At 50.5% G+C, this 25,119-nt stretch overlaps 1 protein-coding gene and 1 long non-coding RNA gene across 3 annotated transcripts in view; one reads left to right on the forward strand and one right to left on the reverse strand.

Moving 5' to 3' along the window:
• The window catches only part of KCNJ5 (potassium inwardly rectifying channel subfamily J member 5), an 81,625-nt gene extending 68,089 nt beyond the window's left edge, over positions 1–13,536 (reverse strand). Inside the window, exons 1-2 of one of the 2 annotated variants that reach the window (XM_048328571.1) lie at positions 12,973–13,531; positions 4,475–5,421 (exon numbers count right to left, since the gene is read on the reverse strand). In XM_048328571.1, the coding sequence (XP_048184528.1) occupies positions 4,475–5,414 (940 nt within the window). In that variant the 5' untranslated portion in view covers positions 5,415–5,421; positions 12,973–13,531. Of the gene's footprint in view, positions 1–4,474; positions 5,422–12,972 lie in introns of both variants that reach the window. The other variant, XM_048328570.1, reaches the window with a different exon arrangement.
• Positions 12,797–20,023, forward strand: LOC125338180. The gene is made up of 3 exons (XR_007208217.1): positions 12,797–12,963; positions 17,726–18,033; positions 18,181–20,023. It is a non-coding gene; the product is annotated as an uncharacterized LOC125338180 (long non-coding RNA).
• The last annotated feature ends 5,096 nt before the right edge of the window (positions 20,024–25,119 follow it).

Here is a 25,119-nt window from a genome sequence, read left to right on the forward strand (position 1 = left end):
TCAGGCACTTTCTGTAACACTTCTGCAAGGTCCTCCTCACAGAAAAGTTATTTATATGCAAAATGCAAAACAACACAAGACAACCCAAACCAGATGATGAATGCCCAGAAACTCAATTTAGTAATTTTACCCTTCCGTTGTTCTCCCATGAAAATAATGATTAATTTCAGCATATCTTTTGTTGTCACTACTCCATTTGGCCCTACATTTACAGCCAGGAAACTCCACTCTGTCCTCTGGAAAGGTGGATAAATGGAGGTGCGAAAACTCTGCTGTTTGCCTACTCTCCCACAGGGACAGGATGGGTTAATTACTTCTAATCACTAAATCCCTTTTTATCACAGACTCTAAGCCAGAAGAATATATACCTGTACTTACATAAGAGTTCATTAAAACTTCATTTAGTGACTGGACTAATGAGGCATCTGGAGTGTCTCTTGTGCCTTATTTAATTGTGCTGGGGAAAAGAGGCAATGAAAACCAGGGAGGACCAGGAGTGGAGTAACAAGCTCTGCCCCCTCCGTGCCCAGAGAGCAGAGCTGGAGGCTGAGCCCAGGGAATGAGGGCAGCAGGAAGCTACGGAAAAAGCAGGATTTGAGTAACTGTCAGCAAACAGCAGAGAAAGGGTAAAGCTGGAAGAGAAGAGAGTCCCTTCAAATCACCTGCCAGGAAGTCTGGTAGGATATGCAGAGTGTGTCAGCACATGGAGTGATGGCTTACAGGGAAAAACAGTATTTAAAAAAATTGGACTTGCTAATGTTCCCTAATTGGATCAGGCAAATCCTTCATCACAGCCCAGCTGATTCTGCACCACTTGGGAGGGGGCTGGACCTGCCCTGCTCTGCCCTGTCCCAGCAGCTTCCAAACTGTGTTCAGTTTGGGATCAGGAGGGGAAGGGCAGGAGCTTTGGCCAACAGCAACCAGGAGCTGTCCTGTCACGAGGGTGGCCCTGAGATTTTGGGAAGCAGAGAAGCAGGGAAAGCAAAAATGTATTCGCTGTGCAAACAGATTTTCCACCTTTGCTTTGTTCCCTTTTCTTGCAGGTCAGATTTGGGGCAGCTGATCTTGACAAGAGTCCAGCTCTGATAAGGCAGAGATAATGAATTCCCTGCAGTAATCCCTGTGCCCAGTTCATCAGGAGCACTGGGAGCGATGCTGCTGCCCCCGAGACACCCACAAAGCATCCCTGGAGTCAGAACACTTGTCAGCAATATTGATTTTGTCTTCACAGTGCTTGTTTCACCCAGCAATGACCACAACAGATCTGCCCAGAAACTCACTCTGCCTTTGGCCTTTCCCATCCGCTGAGGAGCCACAGTGCCTCGCCCATCCCAAATATCGATGGGAAAAGCCACATCTGGCTTTGTGCCATGGCTGGCTCTGAGGGTCAGGCAGTGGGGCAGCCCTGGATGCCCCCAGGGCTCTCGCTGGAATAACACCACGTTTATTGTCCTTTTCAGCAAAATAAACCCACTGCGCTTTAGGCTGGCCGGTGAGCTGCTGTTCTTCATGTGCTGTAACTCAGGCCTTTGAAAAGTCAAGGCAACCTGAACACAAAATCATTGTTTTAAGCCACAATGTTTCACTTTGTAAAAATGTAAAAACCCCAATGTCTTGAAGGATGTGAACTCCTCAGCATTTACTCTACACTTTTCATTTGAAGCTATTTACCGTCTCTGCCTTGCACTGGGTCAGAATTAAACTTAAATGTCAGTAAATAGAGCTGCTTGTTTGAGAGGAGACAATACATTACATTTGTAATATGTGTGTGCCTGGTTAAATCTACTGAAAATAGCTATAAAATCGCTGTCCCAAATTATCAGTGAAAAACATCCCCACTTTTAGTCATGCTAAAATTTCTGTAGTCGTTGATATGTTGCCAGTCACCATTCTGACCTGCTTTCCAAACACCTGGTGGGAAGCAGAGCTGTATGTTCTGACCAGTGGTACCTCTGAACTCTGGGGAGTGGATTCCTAATTTTTCGTAGGGGTTGCTAAGGGAACAAATTCTCTGTTGTATTTTACGCTGCCCTGAACCCGACCAGGCTGTGACAGTGTCAGGATTTAACAGAAGTCCTGCTGGGTGTAAATATCACACCACTCCTGAGAGCAGATGGGGCTTGAGCAGTGCCATGGGCTGGGAACAGCCTAAAGAATTTGCTTGGAGCAGATTTTAAGGTGTGGAGGGAGGGATTAATAACCCCAAACTGCTTTATCAGTGTTCCCAAGTGTGAGGACAAAGCAGGAAAGCACAAACACTGTCTCTGCAGGCCACTCTTCTTGTGACAAAATATCCCTCCCCCCTGGCTGCCATAGGTCCTTCAAGGCACATCCCAGCCTCCAAATCGGATCCTGGAATCATCCAAGGTCCACCCAGCTCCGAGTTCAGTGCAAAGTGCCTCCCCCAGCTGCAGTGTGGGATTTCCCAGGCTGCCTTCTGAGCCCAGGATAATTCATTTCCACGGATGTGTGCTCCTTAACACCATTACAGCCCGGCCTGTGTGATCCCTCTGGGAGAGGAGCCCATTTGTAAGGCAGTATTATTCCCATGCCATGCTTTTAATTCCGAGGTTGTTATTGATAATGACTTCCTCTCACACATCCCCAGCAGAGGCTGAGCCTTCCTGCGAGGAAGGCAGAGCAGCAGGAGTTCAAAGCATTTCTAGTGTCACTGTGTGACAGGGAAAGAGGCTTTGGACAAACAAGGAGCTGCATTCCATGCTCAGATTAGGAGGCTCCAGCCTCTAATAAATGTTTAGGCTGCGGAATAAGTCACTGTTACAAATCCTTGCCTTTGACAGTCTTTTCCACCCACCCCTTCCTTTGCCACGTCTCTACAATGCTCTGCTGAGGAAGTACATTTCCCTGGAAGTGCCAGGTGAGTTCCACGTCCACAACACATATTCCAGCCTCAGTGTAATGTAACTTATCCATCCCCTCCCATCAGCTCTGCTTGGGGAAGCCAGCCACTGCTGTCACCTAAAGGGAGACTCTGGGACACTGAATTACCTCTCTAGACAGCTGCCTCTAGGAGCAAAGGTTTGGGATGCAGGAATTTGAGAGATTTTCCTCCTCTGGCTGTTGGGAGACTAATGAGCAAATCTGCAGGAGGGGATAACATTAACAGTCAGCAAGGGGCAGAATCTGTGAGACAGGGTGCTGACACCACTGAGCACTTGTAACAAGCTGAAAACCCCTGCTAATGATTCAGAGAGAATGGGAAAAAAATCCAACCACCACCCACAGGAAAACCCTGAGCTCATAACTAAAATCCTGAAACACCAAAGGGGAAACCTGCTCATAAAAGCTTTTTTTGCACCTCTGACTTCATTTGTTCATCTTTAGCCAGGAGTTCTCTCCTCAGAGCTGCCTGCAGCCCTTTCCCCCTGCAGACCCTGATTCCACCAACGCATTCTGCCCACCCCAGGCTGGAAAATCCTGCCTGGAAGGGACCTGAGCATCTCAGGGGCTTGGACACACTTGCTGTGCCACAAGTGCAGCAGGAAGAGCTGCCAGCTCCTCCTGAAACCTGGAACAAAGGAATTCATGCAAGTGGAAATGACCCACAGTGCCACCACTGCCAGGTGCAGCCTCCTCCCCAGGCAGAGAGAGAGGGAGATAGGGAGATGTGGGAGACACCTGTGGGAAGGAGCTGGGAAGCCTCTGTGCCCATCCCTCCCCCCAGCTGCCTTTCCCACTCCTTGGACAGCTGGAGCTCACCGCTTTTCCACATTCACTCTACACGGACACAGAGTTCTTTCATCGCCTGCCACAAGCACACCCCTAGGAGGAAACTGGGAATGGGCTGAGGATATCTCCTAATTTCCCATTACCCAGCTTTGTCTGAGCTGTTAAGCAGCTGCAGGGCTGCAAGAGTCACAAAAGCAGTTTCTGTATTTTTCCTCTTTGAGCTCCTTCTGGGGATGTGTGTCCTGCACCACGTGCAAGTCATTCAGCCTCAGCACGTGCTGCTTTATGGGATACAGTGAGACTTGGGCACTTCATAGCCCCCATTAAAATCAACACTACAGCAGTACCTAAAATAGCACAGTTACAGCCAGTCTTTAACACAGAGGAGAAATGGGAAAAGATTCGCACCATGAATTTTGATCACAGGAAACAGGTCCACCAGAGACTTCATGAATTCCTTTAATCCATTGCTTCTTTCTCCTCTGGATCAGTTCTAAGTGATTATGGGCAGCTCCTGGACTAACCCCTTTACCTCAATCCCAGACTTATAAAAGAGGGTGAAACACTACAAAAAAGAGGGCGAAGACCTACAACAGGAGCTAAAGGCCCCACCTTTCACTACTGGTTATGTCAGACACCCTGCCCGGGTCAGGCACTACCCAAGGACAAACTCCACTGTGTTCCCAGTCCAGGTGACATGGGCAGTGAAATCCTAACGCCAAACTGCCTTTCACTGTGCCCCTTTCCTCCTCAAGACCGTGACTGATTGTCGACAGATCCTTACCTGTGGCTTCCACCATTCCTTCCAGGATGACCACAATCTCAAACTCCTCCTTCTCCAGCTGGGTGCGGGACATCTCCCAGAAGGGGCTTTTCTCATTGATCTCGTGTGAGATGATGAGAGGGGACACCAGGAACAACCTGTCATCTCCGGTGTCAAATCCCACGTTGATGTCCGTTTGGTTCAGGGGAATAAACTCCCCTTCTTTGGTCTGTTTGGACTTAATCAGTTTGGCTCGAATGGAAGCCTCGACAATGTGGGAATTGCGGAGGTCCCCAACCCGGAACATGAGGCAGAGCTTCTCATCCCTCATGGAAATGACGGCGTTGTTGGAGAACATGAGGGTCTCCGCCCTCTTCTTTGGTTGGCTGATCTTGACAAACATGCACCCCACCATGAAGGCGTTGACGATGGAGCCCAGGATGGCCTGGACCAGGAGCAGCACGATGCCCTCGGGGCACTTCTCTGTGATGACCCTGTGGCCGTACCCAATGGTGGTCTCGGTCTCGATGGAGAACAGGAATGCCGACACAAACCCGCTGAGGTTTTCAACGCAGGGGATCCAGTTCTCGTCTTCCAGGTGGTCCAGGTCTCCCCGGATGTAGGCGATGAGCCACCAGATGAACCCAAAGAACAGCCAGGTGATGGTGTAGACCATGGTGAAGACCAGCAGGTTGAAGCGCCACTTGAGGTCCACCAGGGTGGTGAAGAGGTCGCTGAGGTACCGATAGGTCTCCTGGACGTTCCCGTGGTGCACGTTGCACTTCCCGCTCTTCTCCATGTAGCGCTGCCGTGGCTTCTTGCCCTCGGCAGAAATGAGCCGGGTCCTGTCCGTGGCGATGGGGACGTCATCCCGAGCCTGCTTGGGGATCTTCTTGGGCTCCCGGGATGTGACCCCGATGTCCATGTCCTGGTTCATGAAGATCCGGGAATCTCCAGCCATGGCTGGGCTGCACAACAAAGAAAGACAGTTTCAGGCAGAAGGAAAAGAGACAAAAGCCATTTTATTTCACCATCTGGACCATCAGGACGTTGTTTCTGGAGGGTTCACACTTCTCCCACAACAGCCACTTGTTGAACGCAACTCTGCAGTGACCTGGAAGTAAAGACTGGCTTATTACACACAGGCCCTTCAAGCATCAGCCGCTGCCAGGGTGATGGGCACGCTCTGGGAGTGTGGAAAAGCTAAACCTTGGAACATTTTGGGGCTTTCTTTTGTCCTTAGATTTTTTACACACTAAATTTGCTCGAGATCACAACTTGGAACAAAGATGCGTCAACATCTTTTCAGGAGGAGCTTTTTGATGCCTCAGGTTCTGGGTGCATATCAAGAGAAACCTTAGAAATTAAGAGAAAGCACTGAGCACCGCTGTCTACCTAAATCTCACATGAGTCTAAATTATGCATGAAGGCTTCCCTTGCAGTCAGCAGAGAAAGGCATCTCCAGGGATAATTCAGATTTCAGGAGTGCTGAATCACCTTCTGGAAGTTTATTTGTGAGCCTGGGCTTCAAACGTGAAATAAACATTTAATTGAGCATCTTGAATCCCACATTGGAAGGTGTGATGAACCCAGGCCTGCTGTTAATGAGATCTGTCAGAGCTCACCCCTTTGCTCCACCTGACATTAGACAAAATCACTGGGCGCTCTTAGGAACGCATCAGAGAGCTGTTAACAATCTCACTGTCGACGTTCAGAGTTATGCTTACCAGGATAAATAACACAAGATGAAGGCTGCAATGCTTTCTGCCAGTTATAATGTAACATCCTGTTTACTGAGATGATTAGATACTCCTTTAAAAAATGAGAGTCTTGACTCTGGATGCAGGGCACAGACAAAATCTCTGTCAAAGACTACCTAAGGAGCCTTAGGGATATCAAAGATAGAGCAGCAATATTTTGTATGGTGTTCATTCCTTGCATTGTCCTCTACAAATCCTATTAAAACCTAACTAAATCTATCACTGCTCCCTCTATCTTTAATCTTCTTATGCTCCTGTGAATGAGAAAAGGTGTAGAGATACAATTAAGAGTATCTTGGGAGAGACAATTTTTAAGACTGAGCAAAGTAGCTTCATCTTTTTGGTATTAAAAAGCACAAAGGGTGGGCGGGAAGGAAGCAGAGGCAGGATGAATAAATGAAGCAACAAATTTTCACTTCCATTCGGCTGCAGCCAAGTCTGGTTAATGGCAGAGAATTCCTCGTGGCCCTTATCTAAGTCACCATCAATCACTGCTCCAACGAAGCAGCCGGAGCATGTTGCTGGAACCAGCCCCGCTGGCTCTGCTCCGCAGGGAGCCCAACCATCTGTGCCCAGCAGAGCTTCCTGCTGCCACAGCGCCTGCCTGGCAGGGCTGGGGCCAGGGCTGAGCCCCTGCAGCCACGGTGAGGGGCAGAGAATGGGGGGATTCGAGGCGCTGGGAGGGGAAATCAGGAGGGATCAGGTGTCCAGTGCTGTGTGTTCCCTTCGTCCAGCGGGAGCATCCAGGACTTTGACAGAATAGTCCCCCCCTGCTCTGTTCCTGTCCCTCCTGAGAGCTGGCTCGGGGTGTGTTCACACTCGTCCTCAGCCCTTTTCACTGCCTGGTGCAATTGAAACCTCTCGACCCCCTGGCCTGGCTGTCTCTGCACTCTGAAGTTTGTCTCTTTACACGTGAGCAAAGTGCTGCAAGGTGCTGAAAAATGACAGGGGCACAGCTTGACTCTCATTTCCCAGCATGTGAAAGCACATGGCAGAACAATCAGACACCTTTTCCCCCTCTTTAATAGAGAAAGAAGCCTCCTATCCACTGGGAATCAGGTAGTGAAGAACCTCCTCGCTTCCTTCTTACAAACAATATTCTTGATGCATGTTTGCATTGATTGATTAATCCAAAATTACTCCATTTGGACTAAAAAGCTTGTCATCAATCTAAATGTAAAACCAGGCAAGGGTTGCATGTTTTCAATTTTAAAAGACTTGTTTTAAAGATAATTTTGTTATAAAAGTAAATTTAAAGCTTTCACTGGCACCATGGGAGAGAGAACAATCCCGTTCCAGACATCAATCTAGAGTGAAAGGTTTCATGTTCTGGATCCACACCAAAGAGACCAAAAGGATCTTAAAACTTACTACAAAGAACAGAATAGAGTAAAAGCAACCAAAAATCCTAAATCACTGGAAATATCACTCTGGTGGAGCAGGTTTGAGGAGCTGACCAGTAATGAATGTATAGGGGAACCTTTTTAACTAAAACACTCACAGGACTGGCAACATCTCTGGTGGTGCTACTGATCTCCAACAACAGCTCAGCTGAAGCATCTCTGCAAACCTTCAGGAACACCTTCCAAGTGATCCAGTAATGCAGAAAAATTCCTGCTGGATAAGAACTTCACTGACAGCTTCAGTGGCATTGCAATTCCTATGGATATTTCATCTGTAACTCTCCCGTTGTAGTGTGAGCATAATCTCAGTCTGTGCTTATTGAAAATAATTAAGCACATGAATTTTTTCTTCAGAGTCTTTAAACAGAATGCTCCTGGTTAGCAGTTTGAGCACAGCTCTGGATGGCTGCACACTATCCAGCTTTCTGCTCCAAATGGTTCCAGGGTTTTCTAATTCTGAGCAAATCACTGCTTTTGCTTCTGTCTTAATTCCCCAGCAGTAAAATTTGTGATATGGATGTGAATGGTCTGTGAGATCCCAGGCATGAGAATCTTCTAGGAAATTTGCTGTCATTCCTTTGTGATTCTAAGGGCCTTGGGAAACTTTAGCCCAAATGAGAAGATGCTCTGAAAGGAGCAGTGCAACTGTGTAAGGACCTGGTTAACTCCTCACTGTGTCATGCACAGCCACTGCTGCCGGGCATAAACATCTCTGCCACATCGTGGTAAATATGTTCATGCACCTCCCAGAGATTTCGGCTGCAGTCTGTAAATCCCTTCTCCCTCCAGCACAGAGAGCCAGGAGGTGAAATTGCCTCTTACAGTCACAGGCACTCTTCTGTTTCTTTGGCATTTACCATCTTTGGTTAAACGAGGCCAGGATAATAAAAATGTCACTTCTGTACAAAGCTGCCTTCCTTCAGGACAGGCTACTGCATGAGGAGCTGTGAGTCAGTGCATTATCAGCCTTGCAGAGAGGTTTTTATCAGCCCTGCTGATGTTCAGCTCTGCCCAGATGACACACTCGGGGCAGGCGGCGACATTTAGGGGCTGGGATTTGCTGCACAAGAGTCAGGCTGGGGTTAGGTGAGAATCTCCAGGAGGCAGCGCTTGGCAGAGCAGCTCTCAGCCCCTCCTGACAGAGCTGAGGTGCTCCTGGCAGCTCCAGCAATTTGCCAGAGACATCACTGAAGGTAAAAGTACAAAACACTTGAAGAAACTTCTTTCCCTGCTGACCAGGGGGCTTTTCCCATTTAAACAATTGCTGATCTGGCTGCAGTAAACACACAGATTTCCATGGGGATGGGATTTGATGCTGGAAAGGACTAAACTGGCAGGCAGGTGGAGTCTGAAGATGCGAATCTGTCATCAAATTTGTGTAAAAGCAGACCTCTTTTTGTTTCTTTTAAACCTCATGCCTGTGTTTTCTCACATTAGGAGAATAATTGAGCAACCGTTCTTTAGCAAACCTCCCACACCTCCCAAAAGAGTATTTTTTTACTTAACCCTGTCATCGTTTTTTTGCAGACAATGAGTCCTGTACTACTCAACAAGCAACCAATAATACTGAACAGAGATCACTGAAAAACCTGACCTGGTTCTTTTGCTGCCTGTTAGCCCACACCACATAAACCAGGTTACTGTGCCCAGGTTCCTCTGGGCCACATAATTCTGCTTTAGGTTGCAGTGCTGCAAGGGAATGAAATTCTTAATTGTCAGACAAGAGCAATGTGGGGAAGTTGGTGCAGGAATAAAGGAAATGAAAGCAGCAGCACCCGAAGAGAATAAAAGCATTGGCTGCTGAACACTGAGTGCTCATGGAAAGATGGAGGAAGGAGAAATCTTAGGAGAAGATGGCCTTTGACAACCCAAAGAAAAATGACTTTAGATAGGCTCTGGCTTAGGTGGGGCTTTGATTTCCCTGAGAAAGGCACCTTTCCTCCACCCTTGTCTTCATTGCCTGTGTGTGAGTGGGACTGAACAGCCAACACCACCAGACTGCCCTTCCACACAGAGCTGTGCATGCAAGGTGAGGAAAGGCAGGTGGATTTGGGGTGAACCATGGAATGTTCCATCTTTTTGACTCTGTATAAATAGAGCTTTGGGGTTTTGGTGGCTGTCTCTTTGGAAAGTGCTTAGGAGTCCACAGGTGGAGGGAAGGCTGCAGAAGAGCTGTGCTATTGAAAGGCAGGGAAAAAGAAGGGAGACCTGTGGCACAAAAGCTCCCTGATCCCAGTAATTGCCTCTCCCAGTGTCACCTCACTCAGCGCTGAGGTGGGAAGGTGCCTCTCATCTCCTCTGTGAGTTTTTGATAAGTGTCAGCACCACTTTCCTGGCACTCAGGATGTAACAGCAGATTCCTCTGGGGCTGGAGGAGGCCTCACCCCACCACCAGGTCACAAAGACGGGTGGCTGCTGGTCCATCTGAAGGGGCAGGGTGGCTTTGTGCTTGTCACAGAGCTGGGCTGGGCTGTGACAGCTCCTGTGTGCCCAGAGTGCCCCTGGCTCAGAAATACCCCAGCAGAAGGTGCTCGGTCTTTCCAAAGAAAATCTCTCTGACTGGGGAGCCAACCTGACCCCAAGGAAGGGTTTATGGACGTTTGCACTTTCCTTTTACCTGCGAGTTACCTCCCAATCCATCCTTCTCCTCGGATATCCTGGGGCCCTTCCATTGTTGGTTGTGAGGGAGGAACGTGACCCTCCCACTCCCAGAGCATCCGAGTGTTTCGCAGCGCTCAGTGCAGCTATCACACGCTGGAAAGTTTTATTTATGTATTTCCTGAGATGCCTGGACCAAGGAAGGGCTCTATCTACTCACAAAGACACTTAGTTCTTCTACACCCAGCTGGGAGTCTGTGGCAGGGCAGGAATTAAATTTAGCAGTTCCAAAATCCTAAATCAGCACCTGGAATCACTGCAGAACTCTTTCCTCCTTGCCCCACTCCAGCAGCAGGGAATGCAGTCCCTGCCTGCCTCAGGTGTGTGTGAAGGTCACTCTGCAAAGCCCCCACAGCCGGATCCCTCGGATCAATAACCCAGCAGGATTATTTCCAAAGCCAACAAAGGCAGTTTCTGTTCTGTCAAATAGCCACAGGTTTCAAATATGTTTTTTTCCTCAACTATGGATTGAAGTATAAACCCCCCCACATAACACAAGTTCACAGCTGCATTAAATATAATGACTCCAGACCTATAGAGAAAAGAGTGGAGACACAAAAGTGTGATGAGGAGAGAGACTGGGAGGAGGTTTTTTACAGAAAAAGAAGAAGATGAAAACTAGAAAATGCCTTTTGAGGCATCATGCAGGCTTTTACAACTTGTTAGAGCACAAGGACTGGAGAGTATGGAGTTTCTATAAGATTGGGAGTATTTCCTATGGCACAGTTCCACCAATCCTCCAATCCTTGGAGAAATTAATCCATGGAACTCCCAAGCAATTCTGTTGTACTTCATTGTATTCAAGACCTTGAGCAGGACAAGTGCCTGTGCAAAGGATGCAACCACAGTATTGTGCTCTTAGGTGTTTTCCTTGATTTGGAACAGTCAAATGATATTTTCTCTATCAACAACAAATAGAGCCTGGAAATAAATCAATTTGATTCCACCTCCAAGGAAGTGACTGTGCCTGAGGCACTCTGCAGCCTCTCTGTCCCTGGCCTCTCACCTCATCTCTATTTTTAGGGACACCTTATGGTGTCATTGGAAATCTGATCATTGTCTCTCAACCTGAACAAAGACAGGGACACCTCTGTCCTCATCAGACACTCCTGTTTCTCCTGTTTCTCTGTTTCTCCTGCTCCTGGCTGTTTACACTGAACAGAAAACACTGAATGTTGGGAAAACAGAAACTCAGTTCTAGGAGAAAATCCTGCCCCAGGAGCACCAGCGTTCCCATTCTCCATTCTTTAGGAATTCACCATCACAGCAACAGAGAATCACTCTGTAATCTGCTTCAAAGAAATACAATAAAACTGTTGAAACACTTCATGTTTCTGCAGTACCTTGCAACAAAGAGTTCACAGATAGACTGCCCAAACACAGGCTCTTTTTGCCCCAAGGCCTTCAGCAGTGCTCGAACCGGCTGCAGAAAGGGCACAGGAGTCACAGAGGGACAAACCGACCTCAGACCAAGCTGCTGGCTGAGGGCCCGTGCTCACCCCAAGTGTCCAGGTGCCTCTCCTGACCTCAAACCCAATAGAAAGTGGGTGACTTAAATAGTGCAGTCTGGAGATTTGCCTTGGAATATTACTCCAAAGCTCTGTTTGCCCTTTTTTTGCAAATAAATGGGCTGGAACTTTCCAGGGTTGGAGAATATTCTGCCATGGGAATCAGAAATGATCCTGATCCTTTATCTCCAGCTGGGTAGGAATGGTGAGGCAAAGAACTGAAGCCCAGAAGTGAAATAACCCCCCAGCACAAACACTGCCCCACACACTCCCCACCTTCTCGGGGAGATCCTGGCTGCTCGGCCTGGTCAGAGAACCAGTGAGAAAAGCCAGTTTGGATTCCCCCGAGCCCCTCTTCCACAAATTCAAGGTCTATTTTAAAGTAAAAGGGCACAGGAGGAAGCAGCTGCTTGGTGACAGAATCTCCAAAAGCCAGAGGTAAGTTTTTTGGGATGGGGCCAGTTTCTGCCAGTTATCAGCTGGTTCCTGAAACTCCCTGCTCAAGCCCAAGGAGAGATGCTGTGTAAAAGTTAACCTGATGCTCCCAAGCACCATGTGCTGGCACAGTGAGAACCCCAGGCGCCTTTCTGAGTGATGCAACAGGACACTGGTAAAAAAATCAGTCATGCTTTTACCTCCCAGAGCCATAACCCCCGAGGGATTCCCAGTGCTCTGCATTCCCTGTCCCCTCCAAGGGCTGAACATGCCACTTCCTCATCTGGAGACTGCCCTGCCAGGGCTCTGTAACTCCAAGCTGACTGGCAAGTATCCTAATTATGAAAGAATTTAATCTTGGACTCCAGATAAGGATTGTGGAGTCACTCCACACAATTCGGGGCTGCTCACTGATCAGTCTCCTGGCGCCCTTTGCATTCCAGTGGTCTCCACTAATCCTGTATCTGAGCAGTTCCTGTTTTTTAACGTCTTTTCTTGCATCCCACCTTTAGATCTGACAGTGCTTTTGCCCAAGATCAGCATCCAATCCCTGCCTTCCCAAAGAGTTCCCTGGCAGCTGCGAGTTAGGCAGCAGCATGTCCACAGCTCACACCCCGGCAGCTTTGGGCACAGGAGCCTGGCATCCCGCTGGCCCAACAGCTCCGCGTTTGTCCCGCTGCCTGCTGGGCTCCCGATCCTTTGCAGCCGGAGAAGACCGGGAGTGACCTGGAATAACAAAGGAATCGGTAACTTACTTGCTACGAGCGGCTCCGCATCAGAGTCGCGCCTGGGCTCCGGAGGGCAGCTGGCCGGGGGCAGGAGCGGGGCCGGGAGCTGCTGCGGGAGCAGCGGCCGGTCCATGCCATCACCAGGGAGCCGGGATCGTCCTCGGAGCCCCGGGCTGCCTCCCGCCTCCTTGCCGCTGCCCGTTGGCAGCAAACATCGATGTGGCACTGAGGATGCCCACGCCCCTGTCCGTGGGTATCCCTGATTTCCCCGCTCCGCTCCGCGCCCTCACCCTCCCCCGCTGCGCTGCCACTTTTGCCTCTCCTTCGCCTGCGCTTCCCTGCTCCTCTCCTGTTCCGAGGGATCCGTGGTGGTCCCGAGCTTTTGAAGGGCTGGGGCAGAGGGAGGGCGCGGAGGCTGCGTGTGACGGCGCCTTATCTGTTCTCAATGAGCGCAGGGGCGGGGGGCGAGGGAGGGGTTTGGGCGCTGCCGGGAGGGGAGGGAGGCGAATCCCTGCCTTGGGAGCTCGGGATCGCAGGAGCTCCGTGCTCGGGAAAGACCTCCGAGCTCACGGGGCGCGACCAGCGAGGGGCTCCCGGGCAGCTCCCGAGCGGCTCCCGCAGCGCTGAGCGCTCCCTTCTCCTCCTGGGATCGCCTTTCCCGGGCCGCGGGGTGGGCCGGCGCTCGTCAGGGGGTGGGGGCTGTGCTTGTGGTTCAAAATCACACAAACAGAAAGCAGTTCCTAAAAGCCAGGAGGGAGGGAGGGCGCGGGAGCCGCGCGGTTCACACGTGTGGAAATCGTCACCGGCACCGGGGAAACTCTGCCGGGCTGGACCGGGGAATGTGGGCAAAGCGGGGAAAGGGGGAGAGCATCACTCCCCTGGCACGTTTCCCTCGCCTGGCACCCGTCAGGCTGTGCCGTGGTGTTTGCTTACGGAGTTGGGGGGTTTGCCTGGGACTGCTCTCAAAGCACTTCAGGGCTTTGCCATTATTTTTTTGTCTTTCTCTTTTTTCTTCTTCTTTTATTTTTTTTTTCCTTTGTCGCTGGTAATACCACACTGTCTCCCCAGCTTACTGAGACATTTCCTTTTCTGAAAAGCAAATGTCAGGGCAGCGTCGTATCTGAGACACATCTGCCTGGTGACTGCGGGTTACCCCCAGGCTGTGTTGCCCTGCTCCCGCAGCCCTGTCCCCTGTCCTTCCTGATTCCCTGTTCCAGGAGCACACGCATTACAGCCCGTCAGAAAAGCTTTCACAGAAGATTTGTCTGGTCAGGAAAAGAGAACTTACCCAAACCAAAGCACTGTGCAGGAATGTGCAGGTATTGCTGGAATTTGCAAGCTTTGAATGATTTTCAGTTTTTTCTTTCTTTAAAAGTTACACTATCACTAATGAGATACATCAGCATTGGAATGATACTTTTATTTTCCTATATAGACATTTTGAAATTCATTATTTGCATTCTCTTTTTTTTAGGAATGGGGAAAAGGGGAACTAGTGGAACTTCATGTAGATCAGAAAACTTGATTCTTAACCAGCTCAAATCTAGGCTACATAACACCTTATTATGGAGACTAGACTGGAAAAATCAAAGACAGACATGCTGAAGAGAGGGAAATAACCACAGGTTTGAAGATTATTAATAGTCATATTGCCCAGGGACTGGGAGAAGAAAGCCCATCTCTACACACACCCTCTTTTTATCAGTGCTCTTGTTCCCTGCTCTGGATGTGGATGCCGGATCTGTCCAGATGGGACAGGAATCTGGAGCCAGACCAAGGATTTCAGCCATCAAAAATCAGTTTTGCAGATGTAATTTTGCTTTTCCACATGTTAGTTCGCATTTGGCACTCCAGCGCAGCTTGGGCAGTGAGCTCGGCCCAGCCAGGCCGGCTCCTGTTTCTCCAGCAGCAGCACAGGGGGGCCCAGCAAGGCTGCAACAGCTCAGGACTGAATTCCAGTCAGCAGCAAACCCACCTGCAAGGAAAGAAAGGAATGGTAGGGAACTGCTGATCAAATCCTGGGAAATTCCATCAGATCTTCTGCCTGCTCATAACTGCCAGGAATGTCTTTTTAGGAGAATTACTTTTACCTTTTAGGGGTATGTCTGTGATGGCCTTACAAAAGTGCTGCTTGGGGAGGACAGTCGGAGTTTGGGTATTTTTAATGAGCATTCAAACTTACTTCAAAAGCACTAAAGGGTAAATTCATCCAGTGGGAGAGTCAGCCCCCCTAAATCACAGCGCTGGCTTTCCGAGCCGGTCCCTGGATGCTGCTTCCCCAGCACTAAGGACAGTGCCACCTTCAGAAGGGCACCAGCTCTGCTTCCTCCTTCATCTCATCTCTGTTAACAAGATTTGGAATGAATTTTTGTGCTAGGAAATGTAGAAGGAACCTTTGTGCTGCCCAACCGGCAGCCCCAGAGGAGCAGAGTCACTGCAAGGCTGGTGTGCCACGGCCAAGGCTGGGGGAGCCTCCCTTCCCTCATCCCACACGCTCATCCCATGTGTCTGCCCTGGGGACGCGTGGATGGGGTCCCGGGGAGCAGGGGGGCCGTGGGAGGGGTCCCTGCTGCTGTAGGGTGGTGTCTGCCCAGCCCCACACGGCTCCCATGGCAGGAGTGGCTCTTGCCTCGTGCCGTGGCACTGACACCTTTCCCGGCCTGGGCACGTTCCCGGGGCTCCCGACCGTGGAATTCTGATCTCCCGACAGTGGAATTCTGACAGGCACTGCCATCTGCCGGCACCGCGCCCGTCCCTCCAAACCAGCCCCAAAACCACGACACAAGCGGGGTTACGCCAGGGGTTAAACGGGAGCCTGGATTTTCACAGCGCCCCCAGCCCCAGGGGCGGCAGAAATCCCAGCTCCCCCGGCATCCCACATGTGTTCTCCAGCTGGGAAAAGAGGCTTCACCCCCAAGCACGTTCGTTCATGAGCAGGTGGATGACTCTGACCCTTCCCCACCTTGTGGGATCACACAGCACTGTGCCCACCCCTCTGCCCAGGTGTCAGCTCGGAGCGAAGCGGAGCTCCTGACCCACCCAGCACCCGCTGGCAGTGCCTTTCTGTGCCTTTCTGTGCCTTTCTGTGCCTTCCTGTGCCTGTCACTGGGGCTGAGGCACCAAACACGTCACTCAGCACAGCAGAGGCCACACCAAACAGGGCTCTCGAGAGGCACTGCTTCAATCAGCACTAAAGGAACATTTCTTTAATCCCCAGGCAGGAAGCACCTTCTCCCTGGTCCCTCTGAGTCCCGGCTTTCCTTCCTCATCCCTGCACTGCGAACTCTGCTTTGTTTCATGTATTATTTCAGCAGACATCTCCCAATTTGTGCTGATTAAAGACCAGCCAGGCCCAAGAACAGTTTTTCATCTGCAAACCAACTCCAGTGACATCACTGTGCCCCCGCTGAGGTGGTGAAAAAGTTGTCAATGGCCTCACAGGTTTGAAATATGTTCCAGACCTGCAGGGATCAGCGGGCTGCAGAAGGGCTGATTTAACACCAAATGACAGCACAGTTTGGGTGTTTTTGGGCTGGGATGGAAACACGGAAATGCAGAGGGATTGATTTTCTGTTCAGGATGGGATTCACCTCAGGCAGTGGCATTCAGGGTGCGCTGGTCTGAGTCTGAACAGCCCCACTCCTTCCTTCCCAGCTGATGCAGAGAGCCAGGTAGGAGCAGGAGGCAGCCAAATTGGACCTTGTGCTGGAATGGGATGAATGATCCAATTCCAGGAGCACGGAGGTGCAGATTTCACATCACTGCAGCATCTTGATTTTCCTGGGGGTGCTCATAAGCTCTAACAGCTGTACTGCTCAAAGGACATCCCGGGCTATTTACAGGGGGGGATTTATGGCAACCGTGGAATGCTCAGCTCCTGGAACTGCAAGCAGAACAACAAGATGTGGAAGAACAAGCTCTAATCTCATTTTGGTATAACTAAATTGCTCTCTGAGGATGTTACTTATATCAAAACTTGCCTAAAATGAAGAGTTTGGATTTTTGCAGGTTCCTGTAGAACACAGCAGGGCAGCCCCATTTTTGAGCTGTCAGGGACCAAATGAGGAGTTACCGGCATTTCCCTGAGGTTTCACGGGATAGAAACGAGCCACGGTCCCTGCTGAGCCCAGACTGGCCCTGACACTCGTCACCCAAAGGGACAGTGAGCCCTGGTGACAGGGCGTACCTGCTCTGCAGTCAGGGCAGGCTTTGGCTTTGAGAGGAGAGGGAGCAGCGGTGCCTCCAGGGAGCGTTTTAATTCGTTGTGCAATTTGATCTCTGGAATGAGAGATGTCTCTTCCCGTTTGTCAGCCGTGACCCGACCACCCCACTAGAAGAAAACAGAGTTTTAAGAGCCAGTGCTGGATACAGCTCCTAGGATTGCTCATCCACCTCCAGCCTTCCCTGAACGGGAGCTGAGGCTCTGAGAATCCTGACGTGACTGTCACCCACTCTGTCTCGGCTTCCTTTTGTGTTTGGGGCTTATCCAGCCCCCAAAATCAAAACGAAACTTGGGAAGCAGGCGAGGGGAAGTTTTCTCGGCGAACTCCCCCGCTCGGCGAGGCGCTGTGGAGGAGTCAGCCTGGGTGTGCTTTGATGTGATAATGAGGATCCCATCCAGACCCCGGGAACGATCGCTCCTCTGCCGGCTGCACCGGGCCGGGGCCGGGCACTAATTCCCCCTTGGATCTTTGAACTTCGGGATTGCCCGCGAGTGGGTTAGTCGCGTTCTGAGCGAGCTGCTATGGTAATTAACACTAATTAAGCTCTCGTTTTGCAGGTGCCGCAGCAGCACCTAAGGCTGAAGGGCGCCCAGAGACGGAACTTGCCCGCTGGCTTCAGGGCGAGGAATCGCTGGGAGGGGCACGGTGTGAACCGGGACACGTGTGACACCTCCCCTGTGACACCTCCCCTGGGAATAAACCACGGCTCCCGAGCCTGGCTTCTCCCTGCCTGCGAGCCCAGGAACTGCAGAACACAGCAGCCAGAGCACATCTGCTGATGGCAAATTTAGGAAGACAATATCCTTGTTAGCCTGTCAGAATTCCAAAAGGTTTCTGACAAAAGCAAACGCCCCGGTTCTTTCAGGTGGGAATCCTGTTGCTTTAACTCCCTCCTAACACACGCAGCCCCCCCTCTGAAGCGCGGGGTGGGATGGGTGGATACGGGCTGTAACCAGGAGGGTGCAGCCCGGTTCTCAAATCAGCCAGTAATTAACCCCTTAATTGAAAACAGGTCTCACCTCCAGCTTGTGGCTTTCCCAGCGGCGGCAGGAAAGAGGCAGGAGGCAGAGCCAGCAATTCCTGCATTTGCCCGTGAGGAACCTTCCGGGGGATTTAGGTGATTCAGGGAGATCCCACGAATGTCTCTGCGTGAGAGTGTCCCACCCTGAACGTCGCCTTTGGGCACTGGAAGCAGCTCAGCCAAAGCCCTGTGTGCTCCTTCCAGGCCTGGATTGTGTTCCCTGTGAACCAAGGATCGCCCGGACACAGATCAGGGCACCACTACCAGCCCCTTCCAGCACATGCTGTGGTCACTGAGCAGAAAGCACAATCCATGGAGCAAAAGCAGCAGTGAGAGGCCCTGCAGCACCAGTTTGTGTAAGTGACAGGTTTTGATGCTCTTTGCAATCCGTTCTCAGGAATTAAAAGCAGCTCAGCCCTTGCAGCCGGACTCACCCACCCTTGCTGCCCGCTCAGCCTTTTCCTGGGATCCTTTAGGTGGGAGAAGGGTCCACACGAGAACCCAAATGTGAATTCCTGCTGCCACACCTGGCCCAGCATCCCTGGCTGCACTCTCTTTCCCCTGCACAGGCTGGAAATGCTCTCCAGGGGAATTTTCTGCTTCGTCACAATTCCAGCCCTTGGGCTGGGCACTGGATCGCCTCTGCAATTAAGTTTTATTCTTTTACGCATCATCGACCTTCAAGCCGATTTCTGAGATGCAGTTGCACCTTCAAGGGAGTCCTACAGAGCAAAACCAATCATTCCATTGGACACTGCGTCCCCAAAGTGTCTGTGTCCAGTGAGGAATCTGCAAGCGCTGCTTCAATTCAAAACCTATCGCTGTTCATCAGAAAATCCCAGAAACAGTTACGCAACTTGGATTTCCACACACTTTACTAAAATTAGCAAGATTTTCAGCAGTTTTTCAGTCATTTGGGAGCTTGAGAGAACCATTTCTAGAATTTTATTTGCAGACCTTGCAGCAGCATTCAATATTTATAAGGAATTCCCTGTCTTAGTAGCAACGACTGACAGTTACAAAAAATAAGTACATTATAAAATGCATTAATATTTTAAGTCTGCCTGAGACTGCTGGAGGAAGATATTGCCAGCTCTTGCCTGACTGGCTGATATTTAGTTCACACAAGTAACTGACAAAAGGAGACATATCTAGGAGGGAAAAGAGAGGGTGTATAAGAAACTGCAACAGCTACAGTGAAAGATTTGTCTGTGTTTACACAATAAATCAGCAGCAGAATCAGGAAAAGAACCTTTTTTTCCTGTTTTTGTTCCAGCCACTCATTCAGTGCTGTTATGCACTCAGATATTGCTTTTGGGTTCTGAATAAAACCCCTCCTCATCCTCCAAATAAAATGTTGAGGTTGTGCTGAATCCAGGTTTTCCCACAAAAATACAAATAACTCACATTTAATGATGCAGCTGAGAGAAAAGATAAATCTTGAGCTGGCTGTTATAAAGTGCTTTTTCCTGAACCCTCCTGCCTGCTGGGTGCCGGCAGTGCTGGCCACGAGCCAGGGCTGTTTACGGTGCCAGCGTGGCTGTCCCACACTCCTGAGCATCTGCACATTTTGTTCCTGGCATATTTGTGTCTGTGGAGCCAGCTGACCTTGAAACTCTCATCAGAGGGAGGGAAAAAAAAAAAATCAGCAGCCAGGAGCTACCACCCTCCATATATTCCAGTTATTATCAGAATATTTTTCCTCTGTTCAGTTTGCGCAGAAATGACATTCAATAACACCGAAAATGTTCCCTCTGTCCCGAGAGAGGCATGTTCAGAGCGAAACCAGAGGAAATTAAAGACCTCTCCAGCAATCCCCCGGCACGGGTTCATAAATATAAAACTGCAGCAGTGACTGGCTCAGGCACTGAGGACAGAATGTGCCAAAGCACTGGGGTGGCCCTGCTCCTGCCTCCCCCGAATTCCCGGCTCTGCACGGGCTGGGAGGCTCCGTGTCCCTCGTTTCTCCCACAGGACAGAGAGGATGGAGCCTTTGCTGTGGGACTCAGGTGCCTCAGAGCCCATGGCTGTGACAGTAGGGCCTGGCAGCCCTCTCCAAACACGCCCTGCTGTCCTCCAGAGCGGGCTGCAGTGCAGGACACCCTCTGGAGCCCACTGGTGTGCCCAGGAGAAAGGTGCTGCGCTGTGGGATCTGAATTTGCCGGAACAAGGAGGGATGCAGGCACCTGCTGCTCAGGCAGGCCAAACCCTGCCCCTCCAGGTGGGACAGCTGCCTGCTCCTCCTGGAGCTGAGCTGCACAACGGCTTTTTATGGAATCATGGAGTATCCCAACTTGGAAGGGACCACCAGGATCATCCAGTCCAACCCGTGGCCCTGCACAGACACCCCAACAGCCCCACCCTGGGCATCCCTGGGAGTGGTGTCCAAACGCTCCTGGAGCTCTGGCAGCCTCAGGGCCGTGCCCATTCCCTGGGGGGCTGTTCCAGTGCCCCACCACTTTTGGGGAACCCTTAATTGGCAGACCTCCCTCACAGTGTTCCCAGTCCTCCTAAGGAGTGAACAGATGAGTTCTGCTGTGACCTATGTGGAACCTGCTGCAGGTCAGAGCCAGGGACCTTTCAGGGAGTCCTGGGAATGGGGCTGTGCTGCTCAGAGACAAACTGGGTCCTCTGCAACCTCCACCCCTCCCTGGAACTGGGCAGGATTCAGTGACACTGGAGGGCTCCCTCCCCTGCTGTCACTGTGCAGCAACACCACTCTGAAACTGCAGCAAAACTGTTGGATTCACCCCGCAGCCCCTCGGCGGAACTTTCCTTTCTGCCTGGATGTGCCAGGGGCTTCTTCCTGTGCCACTCCACACACCAACTCCAAATTTTACTGCTGCTCAGTGCTAAAATTGAACAAGAAAAGATGCTTCACCCAGATGGATGAAATTTACTTTACTTTCTGGTTAGTCATGAATTTCATCCTCTGTTTGATATATCTGAGCCCAAGATGAAGGAGATCAGTGTAATCTCAGCTTTATAAAACCTTCTCAGCGTGGAACACAACCACAGCCATAACTCAGCAGCTCCAGGGTCCCTCTGCTCCGTGCAGGAACAGACACGAGGAATTATTGACTGGATTTCCCAGGACGTACCAGTGCAAATGAGGCATAACACCAGAATTGTAGACATGTCAAAAAGCATAAAAATAAGCTTTCCCAGGAAATATGATGCCATATGGACATGGTCTTTGTTCTGGTGAGGCTTCTCGCAGCTCCCCAGGCGTTTCCATGTCAGAACGTTTCCGAGCAAGAGCACTGGGTTATGTCAGCTCAGTATGGAAATTGCCTTGGGCTGTGGTGTTTCCACACTGACAAAACCACTGGAACTTGTGGATTCTGCACTGTCCCATTCGTGGAGAATTGATTCATTCATGCTGACAGCCTGCACACACCTTGTCACCCAATAAAGTCCTTGAGTTGCCAGAAGGGCTCTGGTTGTTGCTTTGGGTGATTTATCCAAGACTTATGCAGCACTCTGAGCCAAGGCCAAGAAAATTCCCTGCTGTGCCTGGACCAGATGCTGCTCTTGTCTGAGCTGTGTTAAATCTGAGATAAAACTGCTCAAGCCAACGGACAGGGAGTGCTACCACCACCCTTGCTTCAGCTCCCAAGTGTGGCCACCCCATCCCCAAGACACCAGCAGGACAACCACAGCTGCATGGAGAGTGCAGCCTCTCTGATTCCACCATTTGCTGTGCAAGAGGGTTTTGCCATCTGAGAAAGGGTTGAGTGGTTTTTTTCTTTGACAGCACCGGCCCTGTTTTAAGGAGCACGATGGATCTTTGTAGGGCTCAGGCACGTACGGCAGGAAAATGCTAAAACCTTTCCTGCCCAAAGCTTCGCCTTCCCCCGCTCCCCTCCACCTTTATTTCATGTTTTCCAGAGGTTTTCACACCAGAAGCAGCCAGCGTTGCCTCCAGCAGTGCCTGCACAGCCCAGCAGAGGGGAGTGGGCCACCACACTGGTTTTTCCTCTCCTGCCCAGTCTCAGGGTAAAGCCACACATCTCTAGGACATTATTTAACCACACACCCTGTTTGCAAGGAAAGATTACGCATTTTTATTTTGGTCAAGCATAAGTTTTCTAGTGGAAGGTGCTCCTGCCCATGGCAGGGGTTGGAACCAGATGATCCTTAAGGTCCCTTCCAACCCAAACCATTCCATGGTTCTAAGCATGAAGCAGAAGCTTTACTGAAGTAATCTTTGTCCATAGTTTGATGGCAAAGACACGCTGATTTTAAGTTCTTTACCCATATATGAGGTCTAGATAAGAGTTCACTGTTTTAGAAAGTCAATGTTTAGAAAAACAAACATGTTTTGGCACATCTACCACTGACAGAAGAGGTTGTGCAGAGTCAAGTTTCACCTCAGTGTGAGTGATGGAGACCTCCCAAAAATCTTGCCACAAGAGCTGGAGGTGCCTGCCTGGGCATAAATCAAGTTCCTCTTCAGAAAGAGTCTCTGTGGAATAAAAACTTTGTAAAGGGGAAACTTTGGCACAAAGAGGCCTTAGGGTATGGACACACTGTAAGAGGAAGGGCAGAGGAGTGTCTCATCTACCCAGCCTGGTAGCCTTTTAGGGTCGAGAGAGATAAGGAGCCAACCTGGCTCCGAGTTGGCTGAATTCCTGCTCCCTATCCCAGCAGGAAGGCAGAGGCTCTGGAGCTGCCTCCTGAGGAAAGCTCTGTGGCACCCTGAGCGACTTGGCCAAAACCAAACCAGGAAGAGCCACTCTGTCACTGTCCCCGTGGTTTTTCCAGCCTTCTCTTCCAGCCCCCTGCCAGTGCTGATGCAAATGGAGCAGGGTCCAGCTGGTCCCTGAGGCTGCTTTCTCTTACCCTGGGTGGCAACAGCTCCCTGCCCGTTCCCAGTGCAGGGGTCAGTGCCTGGATGGGCTCACTCCTCTGGAAAACAGCCATCCCTCTTCCTCAAGTGCTGGCCTTCCAAAGCAAGGCCTGGGAAATGTGCTCCTGCTAAGGGAGCCCTGGACTGAGGCACCTGCAGGTCTCAGCTGAGGGGAAAAACCTGCTGGATGCTCCATGCTCTTTTCTTCTGATACCAGCAGCCACACACAAAAGGAATGGCAACTTTCCTGGGAGCAGTGTGGGACTGCCAGCCCACCCTGCTGCCCTGAGGAGCAAGGACAAAGCTGCCACCCAGCTCTGCTGCTCCCAGGGTAAAGGGCTGGGGAGTTCCTGAGGCAGGGATCCAGGGGCTCCAGTTCCCCTTGGCATTGCCTTCATGGAGAACAGACTCCTGCAGCTGCTCAGAAATGCAGGCTTGGCTCCTGGGTGGATCCAGCTCTTCCTACAGAGGCTGTGCCTCAATCTCCCAATGCCAGGCTCCACAGAACTACACTCAGACACCAATCAAAGCTAACCCCTTTCCCAGGGAAAGAGCAGAACAAAGAGCATAAAACATGTGAAGGGGATGTGCTGATTTCCTCACTAGCCTGTCGTGTGTCTTTGCAGCTTCTGGGACCTCACTCCTCTTGGGAGATGACTAAATAAACAATCATTCCACACAACTTGCTCACTTCCTCACTCTGCCTATCACCGTGGGCTCCATCCCAGCCATTATCTGCAGAGGGAATTCAGCAGGGCTGTAATTCCTTCACACAATGTGTTCTCACTTTCTTCATGGCTCCCAGGAGAGAGCAGTGCCTGACTTCAGTGGGGCAGGATATCAAACCTTGCTTTGCCTCTCTCTGCCTTGGTTATCCTCTGTGAGAAATGGGATGGTGACTGCTTCCTGCCTCCTTCTCTGCCTCACCTGCATTCCCAAAGACAGGGGGAGTTTCATTTGTTAATGCTGATGGAGCCCTTGGGGACACAACTGAATGTTCCACCTCGCAGAAGGATTGTTGCTGCACTGTTTCTTCTCAGAGCACCCACTGACACTGTCCAAAGTAAAACCAGCACTATCAAACCCAAGTAAAACCTGAGTCTAACAGTCTGTGAAACACAGCTGAGGCCTGTTTGGGGAACAGGTGGAATGAACTCCTGAAGGTGGAAGGAAGGGAAGGCTAAAATGGTCAGTTGGACATTGACCCAAAAAGTGACCTCAGAGGGGGACAACGACCACCATCAGCAGGTCCTGCTGCAGAGGAAACCAGAGGCAGGACAATATCTGGGAAATCCTGAGGAGCAGCAAGATCAATTCATTGGATTGCCCAGGGCCTTGGGGAACAGCAGCACGAGGAGTGGCCGCTGCTGAGCAGAGTGAGGCAGGGTTGTAGCTGCACAGAACTCTTCCTTTCCTCATCTGGGAAGTACAAGGCTTGGAAAAATTGAGACACAGACAGCAGATTTACCAGGAATCCATATCTGCTTCTTCAGAACCCTTTCTCCAGAACTAGAGATCATTTTCTATTCCCAACTGAATTTTGCTGGTGATGTTGAACGTGTGTGAACCCCAGGAAGACAACTGAAGTAAGCCAAATATACCCTAATCTGCTCATTTCCTGCTTGGATATTCTCCTTCTGGCAGACAGGAGACAGTCCCCATGCCTGGCTGTGCCACCCTGCTCCTTATCCAGCTCCCAGGCTGGCTCAGGCAAGCGGGATACCCCATGCTCCAGAGGAAAACCTGTGTGGAGACACCTCTGTGCTCCCAGCAAAGCTGGATCTCACAGCCCGGGGGCTCTCAGGGGTTGGTGTGGGGACAACACCTCACAAATGGCATTTTGGAAACATCTCAGGCCCTTGGGAACAACTTAAACTTCCCTAAATGCCCTTTCAAGAGCTTCCAGAAGTGTGTTTATTTGGAAACCAATGGGAGAGGAGACATGCAGAGGATGAAATGAAGCGTGAGCTCATTGTAAGGCTTCATGGTATTTGATCAATTGCTGCTCAGAAAGACCTTGGTAGGTTGTGTGTACCTGGGACATCTGTGCTCCTTCTTCTACCCAATTAATTAACTTT

The sequence above is a fragment of the Corvus hawaiiensis genome, chromosome 25 (genome assembly GCF_020740725.1).
Source record: "Corvus hawaiiensis isolate bCorHaw1 chromosome 25, bCorHaw1.pri.cur, whole genome shotgun sequence".
In the NCBI taxonomy this organism is placed as follows: Eukaryota; Metazoa; Chordata; class Aves; order Passeriformes; family Corvidae; genus Corvus; species Corvus hawaiiensis.